We start from the raw sequence: 17,914 nt of genomic DNA, 5'->3' as shown, positions 1-17,914 counted from the left end.
TTCAAAACTTCACCTCTGTTTTCATACTAAAATAAGAAGTTGCATCCATGAGAGGTTGAGACTGGCTTTTTAATTACAAGCTCCGGTTGTTCTTTTTTTCCTCATGAGGCTTCTCAAATGAAATAAAAGCACTGCTTAGGAGTGGGAGACCAAAGGATGTTTCTGAGCTAAAAGGCAGGCAGAATAGGCTTGGCTTGTCACCAACTCGCACTGAATTTGACGAATGAAATTTCATCACAAGTACAGGGGTTGTGAAACTGCCAGTAAATAACTGTCTCCCCAGAGTCTCACACATTTTCCAGAGTCTATTTTTTCTTTGGACTCCATTGTGCCAGCAACAGTATTTTAAAAGCAAGAAATGGAGTAAAAGGTTAGAGGTAGAAGTTAGTAGAGAATAAAGGTCAAAAGCATTTTTTTTTTTTCCAGGAGCTACTGGAATTCAAGCAATTACTTTATCTTCTCTTTCTCTCTTTCACTTTCTGTTGCAGTTGTTACCATAAATAGGCCCTAGCCAAGGCCGTGACCCTAAACAAATTCAGAGATGGTTCCAGAGTTTAGTTTTGTAGCTGATTGCTTTCTATGCAATGAACCAAAGCAAAACCTCATTCCCATCCTCGTGATCCCCATTCTCTGAACAGATGTGGAACTGTGTCAGACCCAGATCTGAACTTCATGGCTGATGACTTTCTCTCATCATCCTTCAGCAATTCAAAATATAATCTAAATACATGTTATAACACCAAGATAGGAGGTCCAGTGATGGATGCAAAGTGAGAGAACACAGCTCCCCCTCAGTTGCAGGGTCTGTATCACCTGTGTCTGAAGTAAATAGCAGCATCTCCAAATGGAGAGTCGTGTTAAAGGAGATGGAGGTACTCATTCTCTGGTTTCCTTTTCAAGGCTTCAAGAACTTGAGAGTGTGTGGTTTTGGCTAAATGCATACCTTCTGCTGTTAGAAGGACAGAGCTGGGATTTCAGCCCTTGTAATTTGATACAAAAAAAAAAAACTTACTGGGAACCAAATCCAGCATATCAGATGCTTCTGCTAGTAATATCAGCACTACTTTGCTGCCTTCTCTTACCAGTCTGTATTCCATCCATGCTGTTGTAAACAGAAGTCACCACACTTGTATTTTACAGGAGCTTAGTTTATGTCATAGAGAGAACAGAGCCACACTCTTTGCTCTTCCAAGTTTCCTAAAGCTGAAAGTGCTTGCAGAACTGATGAAGAGTGTATTTCTAGTGTAGATGAAGTTGGAGGACTCAGTTTCTTGGTATAATTTGTTTTCTGGAATCTTAATTAGAACTTCCAAAAAACACTGATAACCCAGCTGTCTTGCCTCCGCTCTCAGTGTAAGGTAATCCTAGATGGCCTTCTGCAAATCCCTCTTAATTAGCCTTTTTCCCAGGGTGTGCTATTCCAGCAGATGATTAATACGCTAATCTTACTGTATTTGCACCTGCCTCTTTAAAGATGGAATTTTATTTTGAAGTTGTAGGTCACAGAAATCTACAATAAAATTTCACCCTTAGGAAAGTCTAGCCTTGCTTTTTTGGGGGGAAAGTGAATCTAAAATAAAAGCTTGCAGATAATATTGCACAAAACAGCACTCACACGATGCACTGCCAGCAGTTCTGCTGCTCAAAGATAATCTCTCTCTCTTTCTGCACTCTGAATCAACAGGTTGATCATAATTCTATTGAATGAGTTGGCAAATGCCATACTACTGTACTGCTCACACTGGAAGCAGTGCTAATGTATGTAGTAACATTACCAAGGTGTGGGGTTGCAGCATCAGATATATTCCTTATTATTGACAACTGAGAATTAATTCATGCTGTTTACTACTGAGAAACAATACAAAACAATAAACACAAGAAAAAATTTCCAATTACAGCACTCAATATTTATCATAGTATTTGATAGAAAAGAGGTATGTGAATGTAAAATCAGGGTGATCTTGCTGAGTTTGCTATATCCTGCATATCACCTGTTGCAAATTTGATCGGCATTTGGATCTCCAATTAAATGTTACATTGAAATCTAACGTGACACTGGAGAGATTTCACAGTATGAGACTTTGTAGTTAAAATACTGTAATCCTTACCAGGCACTAACTATATCAGCTGCTGTGCATGCTACTAAACAAAGTCTTTTGCAACTGGTATCAAATTATTTTCCCTGAATCTTCTGTTTGAAGGGAAAAAAAGAAACAGGAAAATGTACTTTCGCTATCATCAGCATTCTGAATGACCCGAGGGCTGATGGTGGGAAGGAGGACGGCAAAGGTCAGGGTGAGCAACTGGTCACAGAGTGCCTGGGGATCCTAAGAAGAGGAGCTATCAATGTGTTCATCTGCCCTGGTAGTAATGTGGGCACCAGCAGTTATCTGAAGGTTTATAGCTATCTATTCCTAGATGGAGGTTAGGGACAAACTTTCCCTCTGGGGAAACCAATGGGTACTTTGTTGGGCAGCTGGTTTTGATGGAAAACTCTGGACTAGATTTTGAAAGAAGTACGGTGATTCCTGTGTGCTCCGGCTGCCATGCTGCATAGAGAAGCTCTGTGAGATGGTGAAAACACACTTGGTGAAAGATCTACCAGTACTTTCTTACAATAGCTGTATATATACCATACAGTTAAATGCTGAGAATTGGGTTCCTACAAGGCTCTACAAGCACTGTCATTTGCAGATACCATTGCAAACTCAGAATGCTTTGCAGCATGGCAACCTTGAGCTGGGAGGACACCTCTTGCTTGGGACCAAAGGGAAAAAAATTAGAGGGCTGTGGAATCGGATGGCAGAGAGATCTGAGAGAGTGGTTGCAGAGAAGAGTTCAGCAGTGGGGTTTTGTACTGTGGCCCACAATGTTATGGGAGCCAGTAAAGATTTCCGAAGATGTCTGCTTGGTAGAACACTCACTGCTTGTTTCAATTAGCTTGATCTCATTTTTAATAGGCACCAGATGAAAATTTTGGGCAGGATCTTGCACGCATCTTGGTATTAAGGCAAAAAGATAGGCCTGACAGACTGAGCTTGCATCTCTGGACCTGTCCTGGCAGTGCAGGGATAGTGGCATTACCCACCAAATTTGTTGTGTTGTTTTGAGCACTCTTTTGTGTTTTGCTTGGGAGACTTGAAACATAAAATGTCCCCCTAGATGCCTTGCTGTCAGTCTCTGTTCAGGGTTGCTGAGGTCTTCTTTTGAAAACAGTTGAGAATAATCAAATAACCATTGCCAGTAGCGGATAGCTTTTCTACTAAGTGATAGTTAAAACATGTCAGCAGTTCTTGATTGATAGCAGACAAACCAAGCTGCTCTCTTGTTCTCTCCACAAGACTTTTAAGTCTTGCTGACATGCCCGGGATTTGAAAAAGCCCATGATGAGAAGTGATAACTGCTTGTAAACACCGAGTGTGGCCACACCTTGCAGTGCCTACAGCTTGAGGGAGCAGATCTGCCGATCTGTATCTGCCCTTAAATTCCAGGAAGCAAGTCATTGGTAATACCACACAATGACTGTTCTCCATCTGCAACCAATTGCTGTTTAACTAATGATTTTAAGTAGAAAATAGCCACAGTCATCTCTTATTAGGTCTTTGAATAAACAACGGCTGTTCCTTGAATGCTTCATTATCATGGAGGGTGTAGTCGCTACTTTTTCTTTTTTTCTAGGTGTTTGCAACTGCTAAGGATGGCGTAGCTCTGGGCAGGCAGGTGGGACTCATTGGGTTATGGCCACTGATCTTTGCTTCTGTGATGGAGGGGCACGTGCCTCTGCTGCCCAGTCTGGACCAATGCACTGAGCTCACATCAGTGAGGTAAGATCTGCAACTTAGTGTAGGAAATCTTTCAACCAGTGGCAAATAGCTTTGGCATCAACTCCTGGACAAGGAGGAGTTGAAGCCTGGGCTGCCTTTGAGTTCTTCAGCAGAGAGCCTGGGGCAACCTGCCTTTAATTTTTCCTTTCTCCCCTTAAGCGGGCTTAGGATACAGCTGCACATGGGGCATTGCAGCCCCATCTAACAATCCAGCTGCACATAGTCAAGATGTTTCTAAGTTTTGAAGCAGAGATAGCTTCAAGATGTAATGTGGGAATTGAGGTCCAGTGCAAAAGTTGTGAAAAGGCAATGATATACTTTTGATTTGGCTCACAAAAAGGGATATGTAAGTACCCCCCCTCTCAACTTTTCTAAGCTTAAGGTTATTCACCCTGAATTAGTTTGTGTGACATCTACAAAAGCCCTGCTCTACTTAAGTGGAAAGTCTATGCCCCATATGCAAACAGCACTCAGCTGGTCTCTTAAAGCAGAACATTATGCCAAATAAGTAATAATGAGCATAAGGAAATCTCATGAATGAGAGAGGAAGAATAAAATCAAATAAGACTCCTTATAAAAGTATTCTGGAAAATAAGCAGGAAAACAAAGCTATTAATATTTCTAGACAGGTTTGGTGGATCTGTGCTCTTTAATGGCATTCTAGTGCTGCTGCTAAGAAATGTGTTTATTCATGGGACTTCAGTAGCTGATAGATACCCTTGTTTCAGGATTAAAGTAAATAAATCTTAAAGGTATTTTCAGAGAGCTACTTCACTACTAACTCTTTGTTAATTTAAAAAACAAAACAAGAATTCCTAGAAGAAAATATTTATGCTCATTTAAGGAAACCCGAAGCCTTACATTTATTTTTGTTTTGAAAGGCAAATATTTACTTGGAGCCTGAGCCTGCCCTGCAGGTGTTGTGGCTGGCCCTGCTCACCTGAATAGATCTGCTCCTGCATGCATAAGGGTTGCAGGTGGCTTACCTTACTGCATTTATCTTAGCTTCATTCTTTATTGGAGGTGTTACAGGTTGGTCTTTCTTGTGAAAATGTGAGTGTTTCTGGCTTGAATTAATCTAGAGGAACTTTGAAAGAAATGGGGGCTGTTTTGTTCTGTTTTTCCCTTTCATCCTACTCGCTGCTAATTGCTTCAGGCAGATCTTTTGTATTTACCTGTATTTAGCTTGCTATTCTGGATTCCTCCTCCTCCAACAGAATATTAGCACTGATCATGCATTTCAAGCGTGTTTTATGTAAAATGGCTCCTTACTGCTATAAAAACGTTTCTCTTTGGCTGTGACAAATGTGTTGTAGCTGCTGCATTTGTGAATCCTAGTGAGCAACCCTACACAGCAGAGGCTGTCTTTAGTTGTGTAAGGCACTATTAATGACAGCATGAGCAGTCAGTGCAGCTGGAGCAGCCTAATCCTTAACACCCTGGTTACTCAATGGTTGGTGATCACATCCGTTGTGTCCCTGGTTCTCCCTTCTGTCTTTGGTCGTGTTAGTTGCTGACACTTTCTCTGTTTGTTTAGGGATCACAATGATAGCTTCTCCTTCATCTGTATCTCCTGTTCTCGCTGCTCTCCAGGAGAGCAGAGCTTGAGATGCACCCAACATGTGCAATGTTGTACTGGAAAAGAGAGGCCTGAGCCACCAGGGGTCTGGGAGCTGCTGACTTGGGCGCAGGCACAAAGCAGAGCAGGCTGAGGCTTTTTCCTCACTCTTGTCTGCCAGCTCCTCCTGAGGATGAATCTGACTTCTGCACTGAAGAACAGCAAATGCAGGAGCTGCTCCCAGAGCCAGACTTCCTTGAAGCATTTCTTTAGACAAACCACAAGTGCCCAACGTGCACTGCTGAGTTGCTTTGTTCAAACTACTTAGAAGTTTGTATTTTATAAGAAAATCAAAGCACTCGGTATTTTTCCTCAAGATCCGTTAGGAGATACTCTGTTTTCCATGCTGCTTCACTGGACACAAATCCCAAATTTCTCCATGGTAATTTTAATCACCTAAAATTTGGAACACAATGTTCCTGTCACGAGGTGTGTTTCAGGCAGTTGCTACTTCAGACCTTATTTTGCTAACTTTCAGTGGAGGGGAACATAAGTGATCCATGTTAATTGGCAGTAGAGGCTAGAGATGGAAAACTTTGGCCCCCATGAATGAAAGTATTATTCATGGAGTGAGGTGTAATCCCCAAAATCCAGGCGGGGAGAGCTGCTGCTCAACTGAGGCCACTTTTCAAGCCTGTAAGGCAGCTGCTTTCCTTGTAAACTGAGGAGTTGGGTATAAATACATTTTACTGCACCTTTAAAGTACAAAACAAAACAGATGGCTGAAAGTACTGTGCTCTCTTGTCAGCTCTCACCCTCTTTATGTGGACTTGTTCCAGCCCTCCCAGTCTTTGTAGGTTTTAAGACGGTTATTAATCTTTATTTCCATCCCCCTCTTTTCAAGGGGCCTTTGCCTATCTCTGTCCAGACAATGCTACTGCAACCTGACTCAAAACCTGATGATGATGCTGACCTGAGATTATCTATTGTTTGGAAACCCTTGTAATTAGTCAGGGTGTATCTATTCAACTGGAAGCCACAGATCTTGTGCAGGAGCTGAGGGGCTGAAACAGTTCACTGGGCAGGCAGTGCAGAGCAGCTCAGGTGGCTGTAGGACAAAGCATCAGGAGATGCACATGAAAAACCTGACACTTAGGGAGGGTGTCCTCAGGAAAGGCATGTTGTCATGCTCTGGCATCTGTCTGCATAGACCAGGATGCTTAGCTGTTTTATCTTGAACTGCATAAGCAGATAAAACAGAGAGGGCTGAGTTAAAAAATCAAAACCTTTAAATAAAATAGAATGCTGGTTGGTTGTTCCTGTTTTCTTTTTCTACAGAATGTGGGAGCTGGCAGGGTGCTGTAGAAACCGGCACACGTTTCAAGTCTTGTGCTTCAGAAAATGTGTTGTGCTGGCAAAATAGGACAGCAGAAGGAAGGCTACGAAAGGTGAAATACTGATGCTGTGTGCTTCAACTTGTGGCAGTAGAGGAGGAGGTGTTTGATTTGAATATAACTTGTTTGTCAAGTCAGCCTGCACATCAGTTCCAGCTAGGAGAGAGGGAAAATTTCTGCTAAATGGAAGGAATAAAGTGAGTCCAGCTGAAACCTCCCTAAACTTAGGGAGTTACTTGCTACCTTTCAGCTCCTGTGATTTGGCAACGCGCCATTCTGCCTGCAGTTTCTTCAGTGTCACTGGGTTTGGTAAAATCCTCCTTAATCCAACACAGAAATATTTTATGCAACTGCATCCAGCGCAGTTCTGTTTTGCTTGATTTAAATGAGTAAGTTAAATCTCAGTCTAGACGGAGTGCTCTCTAGCTCTAGTGAATCTTGCACCTGAGGAGATGCATCATCTATGGGTATGTTTCTCATTTTCCCGATGAGCCCAGGGGATCTGCACCCCCAGTAAAATTCCTATCTGCACAGAACTGCCTTCCGCTCCTGATTTATTCCTCAATAAAACACATAACGAGAAGGAGAAAATGTTTAATTGTATAACTGCTGTGACTTTTGTGAGGTACATTTTTGGTGGTTATTTATGCACTTGTCTGTTTTTAAAGAAGTATAAAGACCCACTATTTTCATTTAAGAGGGAAGAGCGAAAGAAGAGGGAAAATAAAATCGGTCGAAGGACAAGAAGTAAACCTTGAACTAGTGTGGTTTCTGAAGAAGGTCTCTGGTTAAAAGATCCACTAACTTTATGAAGAATTTCAGGCTGAATTTCAGATCTTAAGGGCTCCCCGGAAAAAGATTCCTTCTGTCCCCTAACAGACCAAGCCAGAAAACAACCTCCAATTGGGGCTTTTTGATTTTGAATGTTGGAAAGCACTTGCTTTTTTCAAAGCAGTAGCAAGTGAAATATTTTTTTATGTTGCCTGTGAAATCTCTGATTCTGACTACTTCTTTAATTTATTTCACCTTTTCAAAATTGCACTGTGGTTTTCCTTTAAGATAGCTTGGGGGCAGAACATAGTGCTGGATCCAAGCGGCAGGCATGCAGGCCTGTCTTCAGGTTTCTGCTGCAAGGTTTCTACTTGCTGCCTTGTTCTAGTGGCGACAGGCATTTTGGCAGCATCTTAAGTGCTCAAGTGGCGCATGCAAGATAAGAAGACTCCAGGATAATTAGAAGGAGTGGGCTATTGGGAAGTTGGCATTATTTACTTAATTACATCATAAGCGTGCTTCCTTATCTTTTCTATTGCCTGTGTAATGATGTAGCTCCAAAGCTTGTTCTTTAGGGGGGTGAAAACCGAGGAGCAAAGTTAAGCTTGTTGTGGAGCTCCAATTTAGTCTCATTACTGATAAAGTGTTTATTACAGAATGGGAGTCAGTGCTGACATGTGCTTTGTTCTGCACAGGGCTCTTGCCTCAGGGACTATCTAGGCTTCAAAAGAGCGGGTGTGTGGTAATGCAAAGACGTGCCTATATATCTGCACACTGGGTTGATAGAAGAGCAACGTGCTCTGTAAAGCTGTACTTACTAGCAAGGCTTACAGCACTGCTGCCTGCCCATTTGATTGCAACCAAACCTAATGATGAAATCCCGGCCTGACTTCTAAACAATGAGGGTGTTCAGTAAGTCTCAAGAAAGAAAGCATTTTTTTGTTGAACTCCATGAATAGAAAGGCGGTTACACTTCTATTAAAATGGCTTTAGACTTTGTAGAAAGTGAAACTTACCATTATCCGACGTTTTTGGCCTCCACCTACGGTATGTTAATCAAAGAAACATAGGAGTTTTCTGCATCGTTGATAGCTATCTCTATAGGAAATCCAGCGTTGTAGTAAACCATCTGGTTTTTGCTTTTCCCAATTGTTCAATTTCTCTTTCAATTCCAGGATTTCCTTGTTCCAAATACTTCTTCACAGACCCAAGCGCCTTTTTCTTTTTTTCCCTGTGAAAGAAAATTTCAATGAAACAGAGATGAACCAAGGAGGAAAATGCCTTTCCATTTACTTTTTATGGGTTTAAATAGCTTACTTTTATTTAATATTTCTGGTTTTTTGTTTGTTTGTTTTCGTTTTGTTTTTTTTATTGAGACAGTGCCTAGGAGCCAGACCACCATTTGGATTATGCAAACATAAAGCAAAGGCTGATCTCTACACTGCAGATCATTAATCTGAATTTAACTGACCAATCACGCTTTCACAGGTCATTTTGGTTTGTTTTTCAAACCTTCCTGTTGTCTCAAGTTACCCAAACGTCACATTGTTGGGGCCCTGTCTTTATTCTGATGGGGAGCACACAAGCTGCTACCATGCTTTCAGATGCTGAGGTGACTGCCTGCTGACAACCAGTTCCTCAATGAGAATGTTCTGAGATGCATACTTTTTCAAAGAGAGACCTTGGCTGGATGAGAAGGAAGCATAGGAGTTGTCAGCAAATAGCTGTGGGAAAATTCTGAGCTAAGAGGGCTTCTGCCATGTGTGGAGGGAGTGAAGTTTTAGATGGGCTTACGGTATGGCTGCAGGAGCTGAGTGGAGCTTTTCAGCTTTGGGATCTTCTCCTTTTGCCAGGAGAGTCAGACCGAAGGAAACTTTGGAAACGGAGTACGTTTACTTTTTGTGTATTTATTTTTGAAGCTCTTGGTAACATTCATCACTTCCACAAATGCAGAAAAATGATCATCACAAACGACCGTTTCTCTTGAATTGTTGAAGTCTCTAAGGTGTGACAGTGGCTCCCGACCTTCCACTATCCTCCATAGTGTACAGAGAACCCAGGAGGTGTGATTTCCCCATCAGCATTTTTCTAGAGAATGCAAATGCCTTGTCCAAAACCTATGGAGGACAGAAGTGCTCAGAATGAGGTAGAAATGATCACCTTCTTAAAATAGTGCTGCTGACACCTCCCCCTCCCATACAAAGCAGACAAATAATGGCGCTGAGTAAGCTGACTGCAAGACTGCCAGTAAAGGTTGCACAGCAGTCGCCTTTCTCTGCTCCCAACAAATGAGGAAAACGGATGTCTTGGCAAGGATTTTTCCCATCTGTCTGGGTCTCAAGTGCAGAAGCAGCACTTCACAAGGACGAAAAAGATATCCTATTTTTCTGTGTGAGTAGCAGCCGACTGCAGGGTGGCTGGTTTGGTTGTTTGTTCCCTCTGTCCCCTGACTTCTCAAACATGTTCAGCATGTTGAACTCAGTTTCTCACCCCTCATCCAACATGGAGTGGAGTTAAAGAACAAGAGCAAATATGTTGGGATTATTGCCGTACATTTCAATTAATAAGTTCGTTCTTTTAGTCCTTTCTGAGGCATACAGTTCGGCTATGTTTATTTTGCCAAACGATACCAGGATGATCCTTCTGTGATGTTCGTGGCTTACCAGGGTAAATCGTGGTAGTAAAAATGATGGAAAGACAAATCTAATTAAAATCCTTCTTAAAATAAAAATGCTAAAGAGATCCTTGTTGGCTGTGTTTAAGGAAGAAAGGCAAACATAAAGTCTTAATCCCCTCTCCTCTGAAGGACAACATTGTACTGAAAGGGCTGACTGCTGTTCTACATACTGGGTGTTTTTACTTTGTGCCCTTTCCTAGCAGTGAGGAAAGAAAATAAGGTGCAACCCACATGCTGTCCAGATCTGCTGTAAGGCATTTTCCTCCTTTTGCTGCATAATGAACAGGCGCTCTGTGTCTCTGCTTCACAAACAGGTTATTTATTGCTTGATGTTGAATTCCCCTTTTATTTGCTGAAAGACGCAATCCTTGCAACCTCAACAGGCAACCGTGAGAGCAAGCACTGGTATGGGAATGTAAAATGACTTGTACTAGGCCTGGCAAAAAATCAGGGGTGGTACTAGGAACCAAGTTTTTAGCTAGAAAGACCCATCCAACTTGCTCTGCTCAAGGAGGAGCTGGTCAGAAGAGTCGTGCTGGTCAGATGCTTATATGGAGAGGAAAGTGTTAGTACATAAATGTGAAGAGAGCTGAGTGAACTTGGAGAAGAGCAGTGGTAGGTAGCTGACTTGTAAACCTTGATGAATTGACTTCAGAGTTCAGAAGGTGCATGGAAACTGAAAGACTGCAACAATCATGGAAAAAGTGTGCTTAGGTTATAGAAACACACCCAAATTGTCATGGCAGCTGTAGAGCAGCAGGCAGTGAGAGTTGCCTGGTTCTTTGGGCTGGAAGATGTTCATTCCAGACTTTGAGCAGGTAGGTGGATGTTCTTGGGGTCAAACTGCAGGCACAGATCCTGTAATTCGTCCCTGCTCATCAGCTGAGGGCCACTCCTGTTGTCACATGGAACATACTTCACCTGATAGTTGCTTCTGAACTGCAAGCAGGGAAAGGGGCACTTTAACCACCCCACTTAAACCATAAATTGCCTCACAATCTGCTTAGCAGGCTGGAAGATGAGTCGTTGAGCATTATGCCAAAGGTCATTCCCCTTCAGGGCCTGGAGGAGCAGTCTGGGCCATGCGTCCTTTCTCTGTAAACTGCCTCACCTTCTGTAGGAGTGTGAAGGATCTTGCTTTGCTATGGGTTCTTGCATTGACTCAAGTAGAATGGTGTAAGCATTCCTTTCAGAAGTCCATTTCACAAGTAGAAATCTGTTATTCCAGTGTATTCTAGAGTATTTGGAAAGTGATGTTAGAGGCATCCTATTAAGGTTTGATTGGAGATACTGATGATACTGATAGTGCTTGTTAAAAAACTAATGCCAAAGTTGAGGTGGTGGTCTGTATGACCTTTACTTGAGGTCCAATCACTTAAACAACAAAAGCTTTTCTCCCTGTTACTACTTCTATAGTTGCACCCTTTCTGTTTCCATTTCATGCTGCATGGTCTCAGGCCTTACTTTGTGCAGGCTGTCCTTTTAAGCTCTGAATTGCATAGTTACTTTTCTGTCTGGCTACCTGGTGGTGCTGTTATTGTAGGTGCCCACACCACTTTCATCTCTCTAGTGAGGAGAGGCAATGTTCTACAAGGAGCAGAGAGGAATGAAATTCATTCATTCAGCATTGTTCAGGGCAGGAGTTGGTTTGCTTGCCAACAAGCATCTCATTTGAGCCTCTTCTTTTATTGCTGTTGTTCATGCTTACTATTTCAGCAAAGCAAGCAAAAAAAAATTCAGTGTAATTCATTGGAATTGGTGGAATATGAAGTGATCAGTTTTTGAAGCTTAGGGTTAAATAAGGTGATAAGCATTTTGTGGGAACTGCAGTGCTTTCAGGTGCATTCTGAAGTTATGGGAACTTTTTGATTTTCTTTTTAAACAGAAGACTGTGATTTTTCTTTCCACTAGCTGCATTCACTATGTCAGCAGCATGTTATGACTTCTGCAACAAATACAGCAGGGCCATTTGAGACTTATTAAGGCCCCTGACTAATATCTAATTTACTGGCAGTGAATGAGGCAGTGGATTTGTGTGGAGAAAAGAAGTGATAAAATGCACATGGGTGAAGGCTAAAGCTAAGAAATTCAGGTATAAAGGCTGTTTGTACAGACTTAATTCAGGCTACTTGACTTTGTAACTAAAATGTTCTTTTAAGCTGTAATCATTTTTGGTGCCCCAAGTGCTAGAGTGCGATGTGCCAGAGAAGGTCTGGAGCGTGTGTTTGTGTAGATACATACCTATATACACATACACACATACACTCAAAATGTATATATTATTCTTAACCCCATGTGTAGTGGTTCTTCCTCTTCATTCAAGTTGTGTCTATGCTTAGAGATCTGAGGTGGTAGGGACCTGGGCTACCTTTGTATTCCCAAGAGCTGCAAGCAAGCAGACTGATGCTTCTTGATGCTGTTTGTCATCTGCTCCAAGCAGCGTGTGTGACATAGCAAACAATATAGCTGGGTCAACAAGACTTTCCTGTCATTGAAACATCACTTCTTCAAGGCAGAAAAGCAGTTTTGATGGCTGCTTGTGTTATTTCATCTCATTCATTCACTAAAAAGCAGCTGGCAGCATGTAAACCAAGCAGTATGGTGCTTGGTTCTGGTGGTGACTACTTTGCCCAAGGTGAGGAGAGGAAACTGAAGATTCATTTTCTGAGTCTTCTGCTTAGAAGGATGAAGTTTGTATTTCCAAGTCAGATATGTGTGGGCACTTCAGCCTTGTCCCACATGCCTTGTGGTGCAGTATTGCCGATGCTCTGCAAATAGCATGCAGATCCCAGGACATGCTTTCAGCTCTCAGAGCAAGCTGTTGCTAAGTACTGCTAGTTTGGTGCTCAGCAGAGAAGCTGGGTTGCATATTGGCAGCATTTGGCAGCGTCTTTACTGTATGTTACAGAACAGCCCACGTTATAACACAGGCAATTAGAACAAACAGATGCAAGCTCTGAAATAAGCTTCTGTACCATGCCATTGCTTGAAACTTTCTGAGGTAAGCTGTTGCTTTGGGCCTCTCTCAACATATTTGCAAATAGTAAGCAATTTTAGAGAGACCGATTGGGATTGAGTATTGCAGCAATCAGAGCTCAGTGAGCACCGGGCCATGACCACACTCAGACACATCACTTTGGGTGGCAGTGCAAAAGCTGGAGGCATGTCTCATCACTTGGGTTCCAACTATATTCTGCTGAATGAGCTGGCTAGGGATAATTACCACACAAATCTTGTAGAAAAATTTACAGCCTCGTGTTATCTACAGCACTGCAGATGGGACATTTGCCACCCACCAAGACTTTAGCAGTGCCATGGGTTAGAAGGAGGTAAGTTGTGAGCTGTAAGAGGTCATAAAGAACCTAAGGAACAGCAGGCATGAGTTAATATTAAAGTAAAATAAGCAGAAAAGTTAAAAGCTAAAGGGAAATAAAGCTTTGGCTCTGTGTTGGATTTGCGTGTATTAGCAGGAGCCCTCATGTTCTGATGTAAGAGAAGATTTAGCCATGGGTGGCAAAGCAGAGCCTGGGGGATATAACATAGCTCCTGGAGCCACTCACCCCATGTGTGCCAGGAACCCCCTGGGTTCTTTCTGCCAGTGGGCAGACGGATGTCAGCCCACTCCTGCATTAGCACATGAACTCAACTGAGCAAGGCCAGCTTGGTCCTGCAATAAATATTTTCACATTTGGCAATAAATGAGCTATAGAAGTTGGCATGTAACCAGGGAGCAGCTTCAGGCACCCACAGGGCTCTACTTAGATAGTCTATAGGAGAATGGTGCTCCAGCTAGTGTGAACACTGTACTTGTACACAGGATGGAATCACTTGATGATGGCAGTAATGATCAGAAAATCATCGTCAGAAGCTTCTGCTGCCTATGTAAACATAGCCCACAGCTGTGGCTGTGTCTTTTGCCTCGTGATACACTAGTTCACACTTGCTCTATCCCATACGAAGGGTGGAAGAAAAGATTACAAATTGTGAGCTTTCTTCCTTGCATCAGCTTTGAAGCCAAAGATGTGACATTTCCTCCTGGAGATAAGCATTATGAACAAGCTCTTTGGAGATAAGGCACGACAGGCATCAAACATTTAAATTTATTCCACTCAGAGTGTGAGGAAAGGCTTGCAATTCCTCTCAGGGATTTGAAATGATGATTAGATGATGGTGGTAAGGCATATTTCTACAGTTGTCATTGAAAGCTCGCTGCAACTTGTATTTTGTTTTTGGCAATGATGCGTCAGCTCTTTGAATTAGAAGTTGTAAATGTCACTTGGATGTGAGGGAGGAGGACAAATAATCGAATTAATAGTTTGGTTGTAAGATACTTGGTCATCTAGATATGAAATTCCTAGGAGAAGGAACATGAACTAAGAGATGTAGAGGGGTATAGAAACTGCCAGAGTCAGCAGGACAGAGATTGATTTCATCACTTGCCCTCCTGACTGTTGATGCCTGTGTTCCCTCTACTGCAAGAGGTGAGCTGGGAACCTTGAATGATTCTCCTGTTTCACGGTGTAAGCAGTGATTTGCACTGGTCTGAGCATTAGAGCATGTATGCATCAAGAAGCAAAAGCTCATTCTGGAGGGCAAAAACCACAAGCTCCTCCAGTTTTGCCTTATGCAAACATGTGAGTAACAGCTCTAGCTCTTTACCAAACTGGACCTCTTGGACCAAGTAGGCAATCAAAGACTTAAATCTGTAAATCTCAAATTGAGTAAGCCAGTTTGGACTTCAGTGGCCAGGATGTTTGCCACCCCTGCTCTGTGCAAAAACTTATGCCATGTCTGACAAGGTGGGTAAGGGCCTTAGTCAGCAAACTTCATCTTTCAAACACCTTGTGTGACAGTGGAGTAGCTGCCTTCAACCACTTGCTCCTGGTTCTGTTTCCCCCAGCTGTCACAAATGATTTTCCATTGAGATTAAGAGGCTGAAGTGCTTAAATATTAGTGGAGGGGACTTCTGTTCAAGGTGACGGTAGATTTTTAGTGCCCAGTCTCATGAGATGAATGACCACTGATGAAGTGAATCATGGTTTCAGCTGTCAGGGCTGTAACTGCAGACAAAAGGACTAGTTCAGACTTGTGTTTGAAAAGAAAAAACAAAATCCCAACTATAAGCTTTTATTGAAACCAAATGTGCTTGTAAAAGGCAGGAGTTACTTAAGAAGATGCATACTTAAGTGTGCATAGTTAAGTGCCAGTTGTCAGCTCTTCATTTGAAGCCCTATAAATAACTCCTCATCCATTTCTGTGTTGCGAGACGTGCATGTGATAGTAAGAGATTATCTCAGACATGCCTTCCTCTCAGCACCCATCCAATTCTGCTTCAGGAGGATCAATTCATTCCCTTTCAAGTTTGTTTTCCCCTGGCTTAATGCAATACTATCAAATAGTCAGAATTCTTCCTGCTGAAGATTTGCCCAAGGATAATTGCTTTCAGCACTGGGATAAACATGAAAACAGTACTTGTAATGTCCTAAGCCATTCATTGGCATGTGAGTTTTTGTTTTTGTTGGTTTTGTTTTCAGTCCACCAATCACAGCAAGTTACATCCCTCCATAAACATCTCACCAGCATACCAATTACAGTCATCCAAGTAGAAATGTGTATGTGCTATTTGCTAACAAAAGAAGAGCATGCCATTTGGCAGCAAAAGCTGCAAAAGCTTTCAAAGTTCAACAAGCCTCCGACATATAGACATTGTATACATATAAGATTTGGGAGAAAAAAAAAAAAGTTCGTAAACTATTTTCTTTAAGCTTGACCAGTAATGAAAACCACTTGTTTACAGAAACTCCTGTGCTGCAGCACGAGAGGCTCGCCTGGAATGCTGTGGCTTGGGAGGAGGATGAGCTCATGGCACAGATGGGGAGGTGAGCACCAGACGGCACGTTGCAGCCAAACGGTGCAAGCAGGTAATGGTGGTATTTGGTTTTTCTCACATACAGAAACAGCTTTTGAGAGCTTCATGCTCCAGCAGCTCTGCTGCAGAGTGTGCCACCCATGGGAGATGGTATGAGGAAATGATACCTGGCCTTGACATGGACCAGTTCCAGGGGAATTCGGCTTGTGAGAGCACCAATTGCTGCATGGACTGGGCCCAGGGCTTGTGCCAGTTCAGCTTGGGGTCTGGCATTCAAAAGAGTATTTCACTTGCTAGGTCATTGAATGTTTGTCATGTTTATGTCAGTACAAGGCAGAATGTGGTGCTAGAGGCTCTCTCCAAGGTATGCCCTGTGCAGTGCCTGGTTGTCCTCTGCTCCTCCATCTCACCTCAGGTATGTAGGGCCATGCATGGCCATCTGATTTCAAGAATGGGAATAAGAGCTTTTGTGTATATTGCTCTGAGCCATTCGGTCTTGATTAGAACAGCAGTTAATGTGAAATTGATGCACTGTAGTTCATCGGTCCAAATAACCTAGTTCACTGCAGTATGGTTGCAGAAAACTAATCTGGACAGACCTTGAACAGAAGGTCATGTCTTTACTGCAAATATGAAAATGTCACCTACTGGAGCACTGTGGAGAGCTGTGCCTCCCATTTTCCAGAGATCTGTCATTGGAGACAATAATGAGTGCAGTTGCATCCGAGACCAATTTTAAAGGAAAAATGTTAGCAGCAGATAAAAGAAGAGGTGACAGTGTGTTGCCTTATCAGCCACCCGGGCTGCACCAGTATAAATGTGCGATTGCCCTTACATGGAACAAATGGGAAATGAACCTGAAACATTGCTTCCCAGTCTTTCCCTGGATCAGTCCCCTCCTTCTGCAGGGACCACCTGCCTTAGAAGGAGTGAATCCACTACCTGTGCCAGCTCTTCCTTCGTACATGCAGACAGACAGCCTGACAGGAGAAGCAAAAGGAAGGCAGCAGAGTTGGTAGCTTGTGCATCTCAGAGCTGTTATGCCACAAGCACTAGACTTAGCAAAAGAGCTGTTGGAAAGCACAATAATCTCAGCCTCTTCCTTCACGTCCTCACAAGGTGAGGCAGCGCCCATGCTGGGTGACACAACATGCAGTCTGGCTTCCTGGTTACTGACATGCCTGACAAGTGGGACCTGGCTTCTGACCCCACTTTCTCCTTCCTGTCCTGTGGCCATCTGCTGCAGAATTGGCCAGGGCTTACAGGAGAGAAGCTGGGAAAAGTCTGCCAACAAACCTGACAGCAGGTGCAAGCCTTGGGAGCGAGGATGAAAAGTTGCCCTTCACCACACAGTGCATTTTTCAAATGTGCTAAGTGATTCACACTGGATGAGATTGGGATTTGTGACCCAGTGGCCCTGGCAGTGCTCTGACATGTGTGCATGGGCAAAGAAGGCGGTCTCAGTACTTCTGCTTTAGTTTGCCAATGGTGATAAACTATAGTTGTATACAAACACTTTTTTTTGTTGTTGTTGTTGGACAGATGACAGAGGAAGATTCTGCATTTGGAGGAGCAGTCATTTTCTGGTGACACTGGAACATGCTTTTCTAAGTGTGGAAACTGTGGAGGTCAGAGGAGTGTCTTCCTGCTTTTGCAATACCAGGAGGTTTCAGTTTACTGAACAGTTTCCCTGGGAGACAACACAAGGCATTTCACAGCTTTGTTAGAGAAGTTGCGTGGAGGTGACTTTCTCCAAATCATTTTTGTAATAAACAAAAAATCCTACTTTGTCTCAAATTAATCCTTTTGACAATAATTGAT

General features: G+C 42.7%; 1 protein-coding gene and 1 long non-coding RNA gene across 2 annotated transcripts in view; one reads left to right on the top strand and one right to left on the bottom strand.

Annotated features, from left to right (window-relative positions):
* The window catches only part of NEDD9 (neural precursor cell expressed, developmentally down-regulated 9), an 89,889-nt gene that overhangs the window by 56,180 nt on the left and 15,795 nt on the right, over positions 1-17,914 (bottom strand). Inside the window, exon 2 of the mRNA XM_010708351.3 lies at positions 8,564-8,778. Within this exon, the coding sequence (XP_010706653.1) occupies positions 8,564-8,566 (3 nt within the window). The 5' untranslated portion in view covers positions 8,567-8,778. The remainder of the gene's footprint in view (positions 1-8,563; positions 8,779-17,914) is intronic.
* LOC116216421 overlaps positions 3,565-17,914 on the top strand; it is an 18,853-nt gene continuing 4,503 nt past the window's right edge. Inside the window, exons 1-3 of the long non-coding RNA XR_004159131.1 lie at positions 3,565-3,824; positions 16,022-16,145; positions 17,636-17,721. This is a non-coding gene — a long non-coding RNA (uncharacterized LOC116216421). The remainder of the gene's footprint in view (positions 3,825-16,021; positions 16,146-17,635; positions 17,722-17,914) is intronic.

This window comes from Meleagris gallopavo, chromosome 3 (genome assembly GCF_000146605.3).
Source record: "Meleagris gallopavo isolate NT-WF06-2002-E0010 breed Aviagen turkey brand Nicholas breeding stock chromosome 3, Turkey_5.1, whole genome shotgun sequence".
In the NCBI taxonomy this organism is placed as follows: Eukaryota; Metazoa; Chordata; class Aves; order Galliformes; family Phasianidae; genus Meleagris; species Meleagris gallopavo.
Note: the sequence above shows the minus strand (reverse complement) of the source record. Positions and strands in the feature narration are given on the sequence as shown.